The sequence below is a fragment of the Anoplopoma fimbria genome, chromosome 24 (assembly GCF_027596085.1).
Source record: "Anoplopoma fimbria isolate UVic2021 breed Golden Eagle Sablefish chromosome 24, Afim_UVic_2022, whole genome shotgun sequence".
In the NCBI taxonomy this organism is placed as follows: Eukaryota; Metazoa; Chordata; class Actinopteri; order Perciformes; family Anoplopomatidae; genus Anoplopoma; species Anoplopoma fimbria.
In genome coordinates this window covers 11436913-11456198 of record NC_072472.1, presented here as the reverse complement: position 1 = coordinate 11456198, position 19286 = coordinate 11436913, and the positions used below count along the sequence as shown (strand labels likewise).

At 40.6% G+C, this 19286-nt stretch overlaps 1 protein-coding gene across 1 annotated transcript in view; it reads right to left on the bottom strand.

Moving 5' to 3' along the window:
- The window catches only part of nrg2a (neuregulin 2a), a 47768-nt gene that overhangs the window by 16867 nt on the left and 11615 nt on the right, over positions 1 to 19286 (bottom strand). The window contains exon 4 of the mRNA XM_054625372.1: positions 635 to 755. Within this exon, the coding sequence (XP_054481347.1) occupies positions 635 to 755 (121 nt within the window). The remainder of the gene's footprint in view (positions 1 to 634; positions 756 to 19286) is intronic.

Sequence of the window (19286 nt, the reverse complement as noted above, 5' to 3'; positions counted from 1 at the left end):
ACAACTGTTGATTTTGAACTCCTCCGGAAGATTGTTCCAAATAATGTTTCTTCCCCACGAGTCTAATGCAAACTGAAATGAAGATAAAAAAGCGATAATGTCAACTTGAAAGCAGAGATACAAGGTTGCTTCAGTGCACTTTACGCACAGGTCTTGATCCCTTCTCACAAGGACCTCAAATGTAAGCAATGATTCTATTTACCTCACTGGGGGCCTCTAACAGGCATAAATATTTGCTCTCTACTAAACCAGTGACTCATGACATTTTGAAAAGGCTTTTAATGTGCAGCCCTCCTGTACACTAAACATGACTTAAAAGGATGAGCACACCACCGCCTCGCTCCATTATTAGTGTTAAAATACACAACAGGTGGGTAGTTAGGCAGACTCGCAGCATTTTCCTGTGATGTGTTGCTGCTGCTGCTGAAAAGAAAGAAGAACGGAAATCAAGTGCTATCAGGAAAATAAACAGCAGGATAAAATGAATGTGTAGGTGGGAATATTACTAGAGTAAAACAACGTCATGGAAAGAGTTGTAATTAAGACTGTGACACAAAGGAAGAAAAAATATTAGAAATATTAAAAATATTAAAAATATTGATGTGAATACAAAAAATAAAAGGAGGTAACTTACTTGCAGGAGAGCTGATTTATACCATGTATGAAGTAACAGTCGCCGCCATTCACACAGTAGGCCTTCTCTGTGTCGTTGCATCTTCTGGCGTGGCCTGAGCCTGGAGATGGCGTTGTGGTAACTGAGAAAAAACACAGAAAAAAACACATGAATTCATCTTTGTTTTGTCATTTTTACTCTCTTGATGATGATTTATGAGAAAAAAAAACGGAAGCATCATAATAGATGACCACACACAGGACTTTTCATTTAATATGATCTTGCTTGTTATTTTTATCAGTATGATAGTCTTGCATCTCGACAAGTAATCTCATCTTTACTCATATTATACACTTGTATTTCCACGAGATCTCTTAGTTTTCCATCCACAAATGTAATTGTGCCTCTAAGAAGTGTTGACACTATCTCAAGAAGTTCTATGAGGAAAGATAAATATTTCCCTGACATGGCGTAGGAGTTGTTTACACGTTGACTCAAGTCCTTGGAATGGCCCTGAATGTCATGTATCTTGCGCTTAATCCCCCCGCCTGAATAGATATAATATGTTTGGGATGAAGTCTGCTTATCGGGACCAAAGCAGGGACATCTGACGGAACGGGAGTGCTGAGAGAGGTGCCCAGCGGCAGGATTGGGCTTGAGGAGGGAGGAGTGTGCTCTGTATGTCGGATGTCGACACATGATTGCAACTGTGTGTGCTATTAGCGCCTTAGCAGGATGTGTTGGTAGGACTTCATCCCATTGTAACACCTTTACAACTACATCAGCTTTAGCAGCTTCAGCAGTTTCATCAGCTTGATCCTCATGTCATGCATAATGTGACAAGTAATTTGCAGTAGGATTTCACTCAGCTGGACCATTGGCTCTGAATAGATTTCACAATTTGTTACACGCTTGAAGAAGTCGGTTTGACTCTCTCCTCCGGTTGGAGAAGTGCATTCTGCCTTGCTCAAAAGCCAACTCCTTGTTTAGCTAAAACAACAGAGGTTAATTCCCATGCTAGCTCGCATAACAAAGCAAACAGATGACACCTTTTTGTTATTGGAGTTAAATTAAGTAAGTCATAAGCTGTCATGCTATTCTTGTGCTAAAATTCCCCAAAGATGTTTTAATGTTTTCAACATAACACAGCACTCATCCAATGTCACCTCAAGAATTTTGTTTCCAAAAACATTTCCAAGTCTACCAGTTAATCAGAACTGCCTCATCGTCACACCTGACCTCTCACTTGGAGTGCTGGTGTGTAAAACGCCTCGTAAAAAAGATCAGACAAAGCTGTTGGGAGGAAGGAACCTGAAAACATTGTAAAAAAAACCCTCCTACGCTCAAAATAGAAGCCTTGAGGGGTCTTCAACTGTAAAACATGCAACACAAAAGGCAGCGAAACGAGCTGCGTGGATCTCTATCTGGGGCAGCAGCCCGTCCCAGATTGCACCGGTGGAAGGGAGGGGAACGTCCTGGACAGATCATCAGTCCTCTGCAGGGGCGGGCGAACACGTAGACAATCATGCTCACACATCATCTCCAGTCCACCTGGCTTACATGTGGGTGGACTGCGGGTGGAAAACAGACGACCCGGAGAAAACCCACACAGGGAGGTGGAGAGCATGTAAACTTCACACAGAAAGGATCAAGGCTGATGTTTGAACCCTGGACAAGTTTATTTGGCTACTGGTCACACCAAATCTGTTTCACTGCACTCACTGTTTTACTGGTTCTCATCATTTTAGTCAATTTAGATAATTTCTTTAATCTGGTTCTTTTTTGAGAATGCATTTTAGTTTAGGTGATTGTTGCCCCAAAATAGCTTATTTCAAAACCTCATAATGATACTTTGACTACTTTGCTACATGACTTATGCTTTTGTTCTTTAAACTGCAAAAATATTCTTATTAACTGCAACCTACTTGTGTCCGTTTTAAGGTCAAAGATTCCTTTTAAAACAACAGTTGGGCATTGATCTCTTTATTCAGCGGGCCACCCATGTATGAAATTTAGGGATTATATTGATCCAGAACCACATTAAGGTACAATACTTTCAGTGAGAGATTTAACATATTTCATGTTATTATTTTGTGAACAATCAGCATGCTTTCAGATAATTCAGTGTCCTGAGAAAGACATTGGTAAAGCATTTGTGATGACATTTTCTCAACTTAATATTGCAAATGTATCTTATCACTCTCCAACACTGTAAAGAAAGACTTGTGTCGTATTTGGATGATGACATGTTGGTCTGCAAATCAATATATATATAAAAGAATATCAGAATAACCTTGGAATGTACAACATCATATAAATGACAAAGGTATCAATCTGCTTCATAAATGGAAAAGGATGTCCACAATTTCGAAACATTCAGTTTCGAAACATTCAAGTTAGTTGGCACGTAACCCAATAAAAACAATATATTTGCCTGCAGTCATCAACTGACATCCAATATTTTACACAACACAAAAAGTGTCCACATTTTTTTCTTCTATCCTCCTTTTCTCTGCCATCCTCCCTTCTTTCCTTTGTGTCCTCTAATTACTCCCCCATAGCAGACACCCTGTTGTAGCACAGAGGAGTGAGGAAAAGTTCTGGTTTCAGTACGTCTATGAGGATAAAATCACTGAAAACTTGAAGGCAACAGAAACTATCAACAAGTAGAGCTGAAACAATTCCGATTATAATGTAATGTTTAAAGGGTAAAGTTTGGATCCTTTGATTCAAACAGCTGGAGGCCAAAGCAAGGGAACTAATGCACCGAGCATCGATAAATCACATGGTGCACCCTCTTCAGGTTTTATAATAAACCTGTAAAACTTAACAATAGTATGTAAAAACCTGCTGAGCAGCAGTAAAATGTTGACGACCCTGAGATGCCATGGGCTTTCTGTATGAGAGTCTGTTACTGAAGCCAGTGTCTGTATGTCTTCATAGCAATTACTGTCACTTTTTTAAATCTTTTTTCATCAACAACCCAAAGGTCTAGATGAATCTTAAGTATCTGTGTCAGCAGGTAGTTTAAAAAAAACATATAAATGTGTTTCCATGAGATGTAGCAGGACCAACCAGTTGGTTTCCGTCATTAGATAAATATGTTTTTTTAAGTCACTAATGTACCTGTCTCCTAGATATTATATTATATACTACAGTAATAATTTACAACACCATATATATTTTTAAATAAGCACTATGTTGCCTGGAATATGTTTTCATTGAGCAAAATGAGGAAACATTAACTACTGGATTTTTTCCCCCTACAATATCCACTCAAAGCAACTAAAGCATTACATTAATGGTTATGTTTAGCTAATAATCTTTGGTTAAGGTTAGGGAAAAATTGTGATCTGGGTTAAATAAAAATAAGAAAGGAACATTTTTATTTAAAGACCTGCGGGTGACGTGTTTATTGTTTTAACCAAATTCAGAAGCTTTCCCTAAATGTTACCAAAGTGTTTTTATTGTCCTAAACTTAACATTAGGGACTCAGGATGCCAAATCTTAGGTTTCTGAGTTGAAGGTACAACTAAGAACAACATTCTGTTTCAAACTCCTTATTGGAAACAATATTATTGTGCATAAATTGGAAGGCCAACTACCGACTGGAAACATACTGAAATTTGTGCATTTTATGTAGAGTTAAAAACTTTAAATTCTGCCTCATTCTCTCTTCCCCCTTTGATATTTTGACGTAAAAAGGCCGTCCACAATCTAAGGATGAACAAACAGCAAGAGTTGTAGTGACCCAAAGAGTTTGTTTTGTTCCCTTGACTTGAGTCTGATTACACTTTAACGTGACAAACCAGAACATTAGAAGAATCACAAAACCACCACATCAATCGCGGGTAGTCACTTATTAGAAAACCCATACAAGGAGAGGTACATGCAGACCCTGTACCCAGTGATGAAACAACATCAATGTTTTCTGAGGTGATCTGGCTCAGCGAACACGGTGTTTACTTAGGCTGCACCACATGTTTACTCCAGATTAAAACTAATGACAAGGCCTACAAATTTATTATCAGGCTCAGAGATACAAATACAAACAACAGAGGAGCATCTCATGTAGCGGTGTATGGTGTGAAAGAAAAATACAATTTAAGTTATTGTACAGTGTGGCTCACAATATAACTTTTGGCAAGACTTTGTGGGAATACATTTCCTCAATAAATGAAACTCCAACTGAATCTAACATATGTGCAATTTTAAAACAATGTTAGGTACTGAAACAACTGTTATCACGGACAATAGCTGGCCTTTTTGTTTTAAATATATTGCGTTGTTTGGACCACTGTAGGACAAATTTGTTGTTTCTGAGGGTTAGATATACATAACATAATCACTGACTTCAACCTATGAAAGACTCACAGTTTATGTCGTATCTCAATCTGTGTTTGACTATATGTGGTCTGTGTTGTTTGGTTTTATCCCAAGCAAGTTATTGTATGTGAACAGCCTTGGACTCATTTGTGGTCATATAGTGAGGCTGCTGTGAACAGACCACAGCAATTCCTGTTGACAGTTGGTACAATAACATGTGTAGTGAATCATTGCCATGTAGAGCAGCTGTTCAGCCGGGTTAATGTGGCAGTGATTCCTGCATGTGTCCAACAAAGACAGTACATTGCACCGTCATGCATCAGTAATATATACTGGTTTCATCCTCTTTCCACAGAGAGCACTTTTATCTGCAATCCCCAAGAGGCGAGACGTTAATGGTGAGGCTAAAAATGGTTGATTAAAGAGAGAACCTTAGCCTGATCATAGCAAATCGCTGTGTTTAATACTGGTCTTGCATTGCAGAGCAAATGCATTCAATCCCTGCAAAAGGGTTTGAGTCATGGCCAGAATGACATCAAACTCCATTTAAGTCTTTACATGTAACAGAGAATCCATAAATATCATGCAGCACAATCCCCTACATCACAAAGGGGACAAGACTTAAGGTATTTCCATCAAAGTTGACTCTGCTTTCCTGGCTGGATGTCGGACACAAATTCCTTTAACCCATGGAGGAGATCAGCGGCTCTGCTAAACAGAGTTCGTTTATTTGCACTTATGTGGCGAGGGATTAGTTAAGTTTTCTTGGTTTTTGTTAACCTTGGGTTTCAACTTTCCTCGGCCCTATAGCCCAAGGGCTGAATCTGAGTTGGAGCAGAAGAGGGGTTTCCTCTTGGTTAGAGAGAACCACAGTGTTTAGCCATCAGCCCTTGCCACTGACTTTGATTAATCCTTCATGGCCCAAGAACTGAAAAGAAAAGCTGGGGGTGCAGGCAGGACCATCTGGAAACCTTCATAAACATGCCTGTCTTTCCACGCTCTCCAAAGGATTCTAGGAAAATCGTAAAAATGAAAAGAGAGGTCCCTATTGCACAGTTTTTTTTTCTCCTCGAGGCACCAGCATATATGCAGCAAACATTGAATCCTATCCCCGCGCTGCACCTCACGACCCAGCCCCAAATGCTGAGTAGTGTAATGAAATACATTTTCATTTGCCCCGTCTTGGGTGCAGAGTTATACACATGTCCGCCTAATTTATGACAAATGTTGATAATTCACCTCTGGTTGGCTTAATCTCTTCCACTTCTGCGCTGCAATTGAACAGAAAGACATCCCAAAACATGAAACAGAATCTGATTCTGCGCAGGAAGAAAGCCAAGGCAGTTATTCCACCAATGGTGGATCGCTTCCATCTGGCTTTGTGTTTTCACTCTCAAAAGCAATGTTATCAGGATAAAAAATATAAATTATGTAGCCTATTTGGGAGTTTTGTCAGTGAGCGAGAACACTGTGCAGACAGCGTCTGTCTCTGGCAGGACTACCTTTCTGCAGTGAGACAAGGAAGATTAAGGGACACGAAGGTCCAAAAACAAAAATGCTTATCTAACATTAGGTTCTTGCCAACTGTTTTTCTTTTTTATAAATAAACTAAATAAAGTGATAGCTTTGCAGTAGTGTGTCGAAAGATGGCGGACATACAGCAAAAGCACACAGGGCCTTTTACTCTTTCTTTCATCGTATAATGAACATCAACACAATTCAAACAAGAAGAAAAATTTAACTCAAGCCATAGAAAATCTGTCAGATGGGAAAGTGATAAATGACTTGAGTACAGACCCTTCAGGAGACCCATAAAGAGGGCGGTATCTGTAATGGTTCTGCCACCCAGACATGCAGAGCCATTACAGATACAAGTCAGTTTTATGTACCAGAAGAAAAGTTGGGAGCGCCCCTCCCCTCCCCTCACCTCCCGACACTTGGCAGGGAATGTCTGACATGTCTCCTGTTACAGCTGGGACCAAGATCTTTTATCTCTATTCTTGAGGCTAATTCATATTGCATGCATTCTTACTTGGACTGCATTATGGTCATGTCTCCAATATGACAAGACTGTTTATCCAGGATGGAATGGATAAATGGATAAATGAGCACAAAAGACCGAATCTGTGTGGTTTTTGTTCAATATGAAGTTGTTGACAGCTGGTCTGATGTGGTAAAAGAGGGTGTGTAGTGAGGGTTAAGATGATGCTTGAATAAAAGAGAGTGTTTTTTAGCTATTTATATGTTAAGAGCAGTGGTATTGAATGGTGGTATTATAGTTCTATGGAAAGAGGAGCCGGAGAAAATTGCTCCATAACAAAGAACATAAATGCCTGGACCTTGTTTGCAGACATTGCATGTTCTACATGGAGGGTCTGCTGCAAGTTAAAAAAAATGTGTTTCTATTCATGAAAGATTGATACTTTATTTGACTGTTCATAATTAAATAATAAATGGCAAACAAAACATGTTTTCATTACCAGATTTAGAATGGCAACAGTCCAGACAAATGTAGCAGCAATGGAAGAAAAAACAGAAAGAAATGAGATGGATACAGGAGTAATGAAGGGAAGAGGAGGGTTGGAAAGAAGGTTTGTCGACAGGATCTTAAGTTGGAAAATATTTCAGCTGCCAAAGCCAACAAAAAACACGCACGCACCCACTTCCACACATACACCGTGCTGTCGGCACACCCAATCAATGGCAACATCCAGCATCTGTGTCTTCCAGCATATTGTTCAGAGTTCAGAATGAGCAAGAGAGATTTCATACAAATACCCAAAGAGGAATTAAATTACTATTTACTGTAGGTAGGACTCACGAAAGAACCCATTATGAATAAGAGCGCACTTAAAGCTTTTTTTTCAATAGAAAATTATCCACAATTCAAACACCTTCAATGTGAAACAGGAATGTTTAGAAATGAACAAAATGGAGCCTGCCACGAACATTAATCTACCACCCACTCTTCATCAAGACTGCCACCGCCACAACCAGTGAGTCTTCTTTTATATTCTTGTCTCCTATTTCCATTTTTCAGTCACATAGCTGATATGCCTGGTCTTGCCTGCCTCAATCGTCTCAGCACTGAAGTGAAATCAAAGAGCAGCCCAGTGTGTGATTGCACAACAGCTGCTCATGCACTGCAAAGAAGCAAAGTGCACTTAGGAAGGGCAGGGTATGGTGCGGTTGCACAAACGGGTGCTGGTATGGCCGCTGGTGTGGCGGGCACCACGATGTGTGCAGTTGGCAACAAAGTGACACATGGTGTTTTCCGCGGCACAGTTCCAGACAGTTCCAGACAGGGCTGCTCCAAGCTCTGTCCTTTTCAAAAGCAGCTGAGCTCGGGCTCAGCGTGGTGTTATTACGCTTCCTTGTTTTTTAGTCTGAGGATGCCTGTTGATTTCATTTTCCCACTCTGACCTGAGAAACTAGTCTTTACTGCATCCTACTGCGTGCATCTTTGCGTCTTTGTCTGGCCACTGCAGTCACAGATGAGCAGCACAAGGTGAGGAGGAGCAAGATGACAACTCTGCAGAAAACTTTCAATGGCACCTTCAGGCAGGAGCATACTCTTCGAAATGAATCACGAACAACACGCAGTTACCAAAGATTCAAATCACAGAATCACTCCGGTGAATGAAAGAAATCACCACATGTTAACGGTACATATGGTCATCCAATATAGAGCAACTGAACCTAGTGCAGACTTTTGTATAAAATACATAAACTATAGACAAATAGAATAAAAGGATAATCTGTGAAAACAGACTATTTTACTCTGCAAGCATCTGCTGTTGAAGTTATATATACTGTAGCATGATGTTGCTAAACTGAAGCAGGAGATGTCTACCACTTTTTAATCTGGAGTAAATGTAATGTTTAGGGCATATAGATTTATCATGGGGGATGTACACATTTCATAAAGTGACTAAAGTCTAGTTTGACTGATTTAAGATCAGATGACAAAGTGATTTATTTTCATGGAGCCAGCCTGATTTAACTGTGAACTGGGCTAAATTTCACTGAAAAGTTTAAAGTTTTGTCGTTCAAATCCTTTATTTAAATGCAGTGTTGGATGTAACCGAGTACATATACTTAAGTGCAATTTTGAGGTTCTTGTACTTTATTTGAGTATTTCCATGTTATGCTCCTTTATACTATTACTCCATAAAATGTTTGAGTGACATTACTTACTGCAGACAGCCTGTGGTTCTGAAAAGTGAAGCCAATGCTAAAGTGACTGGAAACCTTCATAAACATGCCTGTCTTTCCACGCTCTCCAAAGGATTCTAGGAAAATCGTAAAAATGAAAAGAGAGGTCCCTATTGCACAGTTTTATTTTCTCCTCTTGAGGCACCAGCATATATGCAGCAAACACCCCCCATCAGGGGGCGCGTCCTGTGGTTGCAAAAAGATGTCTGATTGTATAAAAGTCTATAAGAAAATGACCCTTCTTCTTACTTGATTTATTACATCAGTAAACATTGTGAACTAATTCTCCAATACAGCGTGATGTTCATTTTGTAAAGAATGATCCAATTATGTGAAAAATAGACCATAATGCTTTTGGGCGTGGCTCCTTTGTTATTGACAGGTCACTACCGCATCGTTTTCAGTGTTTTTGTCTTAGAACTTTAACCCTTTCATAGTATGTTTTCAGTTCATGAAAATGCCTTATTTTAGCGTTTGTAAATACTTAGCTCTCCCCTCTCGTGTCACTTCTGGTTGGAAAAAGCCAAGATGGCGACTGCCAAAAGGCCGAATAAGAGGCATCAAAAACGTCAGTCCACAAACCAATGATTGAATAGGTTCGACTTCTTATCTACAGTCTATGATTACTAATTACTTTGCAGGACAAGCTTATTATTAAATAATATAACCAAATAATACATTGGGATGTATTATTATGGATTATGTTACCCAACAGTATATCAATTATTTTAAAGTCCCACCATTGCCAGGTGCAACTTTAAAGTGATGCTTACACATAATGGATTAAAATGTATAGTCCAATTATATAATGTACATTATTCTGAAATTATTCTACATAATGAGTACTTTTACTTTGGGTAAATTAAGTATATTTTTATGCTAATACTTTATAAATAAGGACTTTTATTCTAACAGAGTATTTCCAAACCGTGGTATTGCTACTTTAACTTAAGTAAAAGATCTGAGTATTTCTTCCGCCACTGTCTCATTGGCATTTCATGTTTATATTTTCTACGTATAAACAGTAAAAGCTAAAGAAACTCCTGGATGGATTTCTGGGGAAAGGCACTTAAAAAACGAGATCCTTCATAAACATTACAGCGTTATATGCAGGTTTATAAATTAGGTGCCACTGCAGTGATGTCTTCTTCCACCTACAACTCTGATTTGTCCACAGGAAACAAAAGATAGGACACTATCTTGTTGAGAAAGGAAAGAAGGAATCTTTAGTAGATTTAGTGAGCAGGACGAACAAAGAAGTCACCTACAGAAATTACCATATATTATCTAAAATGAAAAAAAGTATATAAGTTTCCTTGAACTATTCTGCATATTTCATCACTTTTAAAGGAGAAAAACCTGAAGCATCCACAGCTCTCCTTTGCCCTTCATCCTCAACAGCTGGCCCTAATTTCTGAGGAAAGGCAGACTTTGCAACCTTGTACCAGATACAGAAGACATATACCACAGCTCCATATTTGGGTCTTGTGCTCACAGCTACAGTTGTGGCCAGCTGCTAGGACTAAAGGTTTTCCCCCTGCTATTTCCCAAAAAGCCAGAGAGCACACCGTCTGCTCGTATGTGTGTGCCGCAGCCCTCCTTCACTCGCATACACACAAACACCACCCACACTCGCTATACGTCCCGAAAAACGGGCAACGTAGCCCAGCTGTTTTGTCAGGCTGCTGCCCTCTGTATACTAAAGGATGACTTCACTGTGAGTGTATCTGTGATTAAAGTGAGGCCTATTCCATCCACAGTTCACACTTACACACTCAGGAGGAAATGGCCTCTGAGCTCTGCTGACGTACATCATGCAAAATCCACTGGAAAGGACTTACACACCTCAACAGAAGTGATGTGACGAGTACAGTTAAAAAGATCACCAACAAAGGAAGCAGCGTGATGGAGTAATGGGAGGTTTAGGATGAGAGACAGCTGTGGCGACCAAACTACAGTACTACACTTGTGAGCTTTAAGCAATGGAATGGTAAGTATACGTTCCCCCCTGTGCTCAAAGCAAACTTTGAAAAAAAACACAGGATTGCTCATGTTAACTTCTGAAAAATGTAAAGTAATAGGAGGTGTGGGGATTTTGTTTGATGTTGGTGAACAATAGTTCTCAGTGAGCTGGCTTTTTCTTTACTGGATCTCCAAGAAACCGCTAATTATTACTCACCGACCCCAGTACAAGCAAGCCTTTATGACGCATTGAATCAGTTTTCGGCCATAATTTTGCCCCTTTCAAAGTATTAGCAAACAAAGCGTTGCTTATAAGTTGTTTGGCAAGTTGAAACAGAATCCTGCACAGTCATCAACAGTTGGGGTCAGCATCGGGGAAAGACCACCAGGACAGCTGGGGGGGGCTAAAAGGGAATCTTTTATAATGCTATTAAATGAAGTCTCAGATAAGTTGAGTCCCCGGGCCATGGAAGAGTTAACAAAGCCCTGCACACAGTAATACCTCATGTCACCTCCTGCTCACATCACTCAGCTTTTCAAGTGTAACAGCTGCTTCCTTCCACACACACATAGCCAATATCCTCACTCATTCACACCGAGGGCTTAACTGTCCCACATAACACCGCCAGATTACTGGATATCCTACAAAGTGAGATGCGTTCTGATTTTCAATGACTTACTTGTTTTTGCAAAGATCTGATTGAGGAGCGCTCACTTATCGCGACGGATCGACGGGATTAAAGTGAATTAAGAGAGAGAGAGAGATAAACGTAATGACGCTTTGAGCAACAATTTCTATCTAAAATCTTTTACTTTACTATTTTATTTTTCTCTGATTCTGACAATGATAGCATTCAGCAGCTGCCTCTTCTCAAACATATTGGGATAGTTGCACAAAGCTCATAACTCATATCATGCATAGCATTTGTCAAAAACTGAAAATCCTACTGACAGATTAGGGGCTGATTTATGTGGCATGAGTCAACCACCTAACATAATTTATCTTCTACCACAATAAATTGAGGTTGATAGAGTTGACATATATACGCCTGAAAACTGAGCTGAGCTGAGAAGGATTCACGAAATGTGATATACAATATGTAACCAAATATGGTTTTGGATTTATAGCAAATGAGCCCAATAAAAAATAAAAATACCTAGATGCCAAAAAAACTTGCCAAAACAAGGAGTAGTTTTGTTTCTTACAGGTAAAACAAGCATGCAATAACCTTGTCCTATCAAGTTGGTTTCTATTCATCATGAATTAGTATTTCCCATTAATATATCATTCCTTTGGATGATATTTAAGGTGTAGTGATTAAATCATTCTCAGTCCTGCGCTGTATCTAAACACTGAACCCTCTTTCGTGCCCCGATGGCTCAGTGAGGATGCGTGCTTACGATGCTGTGGGTGTTCATCCGCTCATGACATAAACTCTTTCATCTACTCTGGATCTTCCCGCTGCACCGGATGCTGCCCGCTAATACAGAAAGGCACTGACGATAAACAAAAACAAAGAGGCAGCGTGGGCGAAGTGACGATTTTGTGACCACCTCGAGAACTAAACATCGTTGCGGATGAAAATCCAAACAAGGTCTGAACTCTGACACGCTCCAGCTGTCGTGAGGCAAGAAGTGATGATAACAAACAGTGTCATCTCAGTTCATGACATTTTAGATCGGGATGTGAAACTAATTGATTGGATTTTAAACTGTTAGTTTTGCGTAGTTATTGTTTTGCATTGGCTCAAATATTCAATTAAGACCTTTATGTTGAGTTAATTTTCAACTTCTTCATTTTCTTGTTTTTTTCTTTGGTCAGCTGCTGTAAACATCCACAGTATTTTTTCAACACTTGCAAACCAGAGCAACATAAATTCAGATACATCTTTTTAATATGTATCTCTGGGATTACATATTTTCAGGTTTACCTGCAGGCTGTTATGAAAACCATACAGAATTGAAGACTGTAAGAATGAAGGTTACTGCAACTTGTTAAGATACTTTGTTGTTTTGCATCCAAAGGCTAAAGTCAGGATCAATAACTTGCATCATTTTTCATTGAAAAAGCGCACACTCAGCAGCATTTTAAAACCTCAATGCCTATGCTAACTCCAACTTGTTTCAGTGCTATGCGTGTCTTTAGATTTCAACATCCTACTTGTTCCACAGAGCATAAATTGGATCCTGATTTTGTGGTAAAACCTGCCAACTGTCAAGACCTGAGATTCTAGTGCAATCAGAGGGCCACCTTGGAGGAACGCCTGTCCAGACCCCAGGACTGAAGATAATTTTGAAAAAGTGGGCATGACTAATAGCACAGCGGCTTGATCCACAGAACGGAGACAAGCTGTTCTCCAGTGGCCTGTAAATACAGAACGCTTGGCAGATGTGAGAGGTCTGTTCCTCTCATGGCTGCTGCTGCTGCTACTGCTTACCCACACCAATCGATAGAATTGATTGGCATACAGATACTCCACATTCAGCCACAACCACAACTAACATCCTTTAGCGTCATTAGAGATGAGTTTATCTTGTCCCTTGCGTAGTAAGAGTCACTGAGTTTTGTTTTTACTACGAAGACTAAATGGAGACATAGAAGGAGCGAAGGAAGTTGTTGTTTATCTTGTTCAAAGTAGCACTTACTGTAATGTTTCACTTACGTAGAACTGATATGACGAATTACTTGAGGAAAACAGAAAAGGCTGTGGGTGTTTCTTGTCAGGTGTTTATTTGTGTTGGATCATGTCCTCTGTAACATTAAATACAAATTTACAAAAAGAATGTCTTTCCATTCCAAGACTAATCTTTTACTGAATCATGCTCTACAAATCATGAGTTGTGTCATCACATCAGCATAAACTTTTTCTCCTTTGTGTCACTGACTATCTTCAACAAGGATGGGGAATGAACCTGACCACAGGCCAATAAATATTATTTTATCTGTCTATAGGTAAATATGTCATGACAATAAGTTCTCTAAAAGATTAAAACTATACTAAAAATAATTGTAGAGTAGACGCTGACTGGTTCAAATTATTAACAACAAAATCCATCTTTTACTTCAAGGATGTCTGGAGTGTAATACACCGGCTCTAACAACTGAGCTTAATTTGAAATTTATGGTTATAGACTCTTTGTAGCCGTGTCCTCTGAAGGCAAATAGAGTACGTGAAGCACTATTTTATGATAATGGTCAATTGGTGAATTTACTGCTTATTTGAAGACTGATTCTTTATCATGTTCAGATGTTTTGTTGTTGGTCTGGTTTTCTGACATACGCTCGATGGTGCGACACTGTAGTGCCAAATCACCACCAATCAGCACCATAGCTTTGTTCTTTAAAGGTTTGCATCAAGAGAAAACTCTAAATTGTGATAAGTAGACTTTCTGTAGCTGAAACATTGTGCATGTAAAATTCAGCTTCCCGCAGTGGCCTGAAGTCAAATTCAGCATATGGGATGGAAGAGAACAACCACTTGAAGCAAAGCTCGAACCATGCTATGTGTGACCAAGATGCAACACCTTGTGAAGTCTCAACTAATTGAGCATTCCACGTTGTTGCTGAGAAGTGTTGTTCTGTCCACTTGGTTATAAAAGTCATTTTGAGTTAGTTAAGCATTCGTTTTTTGATGGGGTGTGTGTGTGTGTGTGTGTGTGTGTGTGTGTGTGTGTGTGTGTGTGTGTGTGTGTGTGTGTGTGTGTGTGTGTGTGTGTGTGTGTGTTTGGCTTCAGGATGGTGAGTGAAAACATACATGTAAAGGTGTGTGCACATGTGTCCGTGTGTGTTTATGTATGTGTGTGTGTGTGTGTGTGTGTGTGTGTGTGTGTGTGTGTGTGTGTGTGTGGGCCTGCGTGCGTGCATGCACGAAATTGTTGCTGGTGGGCCCCAGCATGACTGCTGAGGTTGGAGCAATCATATGTTCAGCTGTGATTTCCATCAACACATTCCTGGACGCTCACACACTCTCTCAATGGAGCTGCACACAGCACCCCCCAAGGATGTGACCTGCAGCCTGCAGACACATGGCTGCCTCACAAGCGCTTATCACAACACAGCAGCCTGTAGGATAATGGGAGGCCTTAATCTGAAGCCACGTGGAGCCAAGCAAACTTTGACTCGTGTTGCTCCTTCACACTGGCCTTATAGAAAACGGTCGATGATATACTACACCGTTCTGCAGAAGGCCAGCAGGTCTTACCATACCGGACTGATTACAGGGTAGAGGTCAGACCAAATGGACAACAAATGGTCCCTGGTCCTCTACACTGGGGGTTGGGTATAAGGCTGGAAAAGGCAGCAATTGTTCCAGAAACTACTTAAAAGGAATATGATATTCCAAACACTCACACACGTGCTGTACACTCGTATGCATTCCATCACAATGCCTGAGGTTGGCAAAAAACAAACAATATTTTAGGGAGGAAAGTCTTGTGGATTCAGAAAAGAATGTAAAAAATGTCTCCACTTCATTGATATCAAGTTGCAGAAGCAGCTAAAGTGCAGCCACAGCAAAAGGATAAAGTATTAAAACGATCTTAAGGCTGAAACATTGATAACAAGCAACTTAAAATGTCCAACTCAGCAGAACGTCCAACCATCTGGGCTGAATAATTGCACAGTAACTGGCACTGCCCAGCTGACAGAGTGTGTTTCTCTCCCACTGGTCAAGCAACAAAGACATGAGTAAAATACCCAAACAGGTCCAATCATTCAACGTTATTGGCAAACTGCATGGTTGGCATGAAGCCAAAATGTACTGCGTGCATTAAAATGCATGAGGGGTTCACTTTGAGTTTAGGTTCAGCCTTGAACACTCTAGTTATTTTTCCCGCCCAAGGCAATTTGCAAAACCCATGCTCCACGTCTCGACTCGGAGTTCCAAAGGTGTCGCATTTGTCTTGCTACGCAAATATTGTTGGCCGGGCTGAGTAATGACCAGCTGTTATGTGTAGTATCAATATAGAGGGTTTATATGGGGGTTTTTTTGCTTTTCATGGCAAGTGGCAGTGATTCTTGCCCTCCACATACTCCTCTACAGGACACATTTTGCACTATGTGGAGCTATTTCTTTTTTTATTTAAGGTATGTTTAGGCAACTCCTATTTAATCACACCTCAGGGCTACAAGTCAGGTTTGTCTGGCACTCCTTGCGTAATTGAAGCTTTGCATATTGACTCAAAGTGACTATGTTCAAACTCGTTGATAAAATATCTTTCCTGTGTTTTGTACAGCTGACATTTAGCCGACTATTTAATGGGAAAAAAAAAGAAAATGAAGAAATATCCCCTGCCCCCTAAATTAAGGGGAAATTAACCCTGAATATGAATCAGGAGTTAATCTCACACTCCACCTTACACAAACACATCAACGTCTCCAAACTGTGACTGGTACGGGGCGGGAGTCTGTGTGAGCCGCTGAGCTTGTGGTGGCCTGTATTCACCATGTGGTGGAGCTGAGTGATGGTTTCCCAAAGTCTGCCTTCACCAGAACAGACAGCGAGGCAGCCACAGCCATGTGCTGCGTTCCCTCTCACTGTCTGCGGGTTAGGATGACGCTCCTGTTTGACTTTATTATCTACGATTGACAGCTTTCACTTTCTGTCTTGCGGGAGAAGCCAGTCAGCGGGAAAGCCGTTTTATTCCTAATGATTGCATTTTTCCTCAGGGACTTCACACTGATGAAGCCGGTTCAAGCCGTGTTAGCATGCTTTGCACAACACAGGTAGAAAAAAAAAGCCTGTGCTCTAGTAGCTGACTGTAGGCATAGCAGATACAGTAGGTAGCAAGCAATAACTGCATTCTAAAATGGGTGTGATGGTCTCCTCTGCAACACAGCGGGCTCTTGTCTTCCTCCTCTCCATACTTTTCTCCCTGTGTCCCCTCACTGTCTCTCTCTCTCTCTCTCTTTCCTCTTGCTGTATCCCCCTCTTGTTCTGTACCGTAATGTCTTTGTCTGCTTCCTGTCATGCATTCCCTCGTTTTGTACCCCCCCCCTCCTCCTGCCTTTATTCACGCTCTCTTCTTCTTTTTGCTCTCTCTGTCCATCTACATCTGCACCCCTCCCCTTGGTCTCCCTCCCTAAAAGGCACACATACACAGATAATACTGCGGTTACATGCTGCTTCGGCAACACACTGCAGCAGGCAAGCTTACTCCTCTGCAGAACCTTTCACACAATAGTCATACATCTTATGACCTTAGGATGAAAAAGCAGCTCTTGGTGGAATTGAATTATGTGTCCTCTGCATCGAAATCAAGCAAATAGCACATTTGGCTCAAACAGATGTTTTCAAATCCAACCTGTTTAATAGGCAGAGAGAGCCCATTATTGTTACAAGCATTCTCTGCAAACGTCATGTCTTTTTTTTTTTTTTTTTTTTTTACTCAACATCTGCTGATTTCAGCCTTTCATCAGCATATGACAATCACAGCAACATGCAGTTTGCAGCCATTTCTTTTTATTGACGTACTGTATGCAGTTTCAGTGAAGCCCTCCCCCTGCCTATGGACATACCACCCCTGCTTCGCCCCGTCTTGCCTTCTTCCCTGAAGCATGACGGAACTAGGCGTGCTGCTGTAACACAATGTGGCTTTCTTTCTTTATTGAGCAGAGAACAGGCACTTTCGCACATACACAAACAAAAACACCTCCTCAGAGACAGACATCTGATGATCACGGCACATGATAGGACATACACTGATGCCTTTGTTTGAATATTCCAGGAGTGACTGAAGGAAATGTCAGTGCTGATGGACGGCCACGCAAACAAACATGCATGCCAACACACTAAAATGTGTGGCACAATAACACACGGTTTTCACATCAATGAATATATTGCACCTGAAGTTAGGGATATCATGTGTTAAAGAATGTGTGCTGTAAGTGAAAACGGTGTCCAGTGTACCGTATAATTGCTCAGTCATGTTTTATCCATTGTGGCTACTGTACGCCTCGTCCCACTTGTTCACTGCTTTGTAATATTATATTTTCTTTTATATCGTTGAATTACGAGCCCTTTCGCCTGCTAAGATCATCATATAGAGTTTCATGGGCCACCAGTCACATGTTCATAAGCCTTCATTAAACACTCAGGCAGACAGGTGCTACCACCAGGGATTCCCCCGACCTTTGCAGGATGTACAGCACCAATTAACCTATTTTTATTTAATTGCCTTTAAACATGACTCAGTGATTACCGTTGAATTTTTCATAAATGTTAGCGCCGGCATGGCTTTGAATCGTGCGTCACTGACCCTTTGAATATTGCACGGTCATGAGAAAAAAGAAATATATATCACTGCACTGGAATGAAGCCAAGTGTCGTAACAAGCGTACAGTATACTGTATGTCACACTATCCAGCTATAAAGCTCAACTGAAGCTTTTTTAGATGTCGGGAAATAAAAAAAGGGGCGATGTGAGGCCCTATTTAAATACAAGATGGATGACTTCTTTCTTTTTTTCTTATTGTTTGCTGGAAATCAAACTTGGATGCTGAGAATCTCTGTGTTTTCAAACAGTGGGCCTTTTCTTTATCTGAAAAGAGTTGCTACTCTGATAATGCAGCTCGGCTTAAGTCTGCTAACCGTAAACAAAACGCTAAAGGCTGGCCTTGACAAGTAAAAAAGATGAAGGGGGGGGGTGATTATTGTGCCTGAATGTGAATACAAGGACACTGAGTGATGGCTAAATTCCAGCACCATCCTTTTTTCCTTACCAGCTATACCTCTCACGCCAGTGTAGGAAGTCAGCTATGAGAAGTTGTGCATCTCCTCTCTAGTGCCACTTTATTTTCTCCATAAGCAGTGTACTTAGCGGATATATGAATCGACTTGGACATGGTTCACCAATATGTCGTCATGCACGTACAGTATGATAAAAAAAGACACGCTATCTGCACTAACTCTGCTCAACATTACAGCCCTTTGTCTGCACAGCATCAAAGTCTTGAGAAATGACGTAGCATTCTTCAGGTCTTCCAGGTGAACATCCGCATTCTGACTCATGCGTGCCAGACAATCTGCCGTGTAGTTATTTGACAGTCCTGAACCAGATAACATCAAGACCTCCCTTGATCCAGGCAGAAGCAAAGCCACATGAATCTGCTCTTTATATATAAATATAAATATTTTTTTTACATACTGGCTCCATCCGCTCAGACAACTAG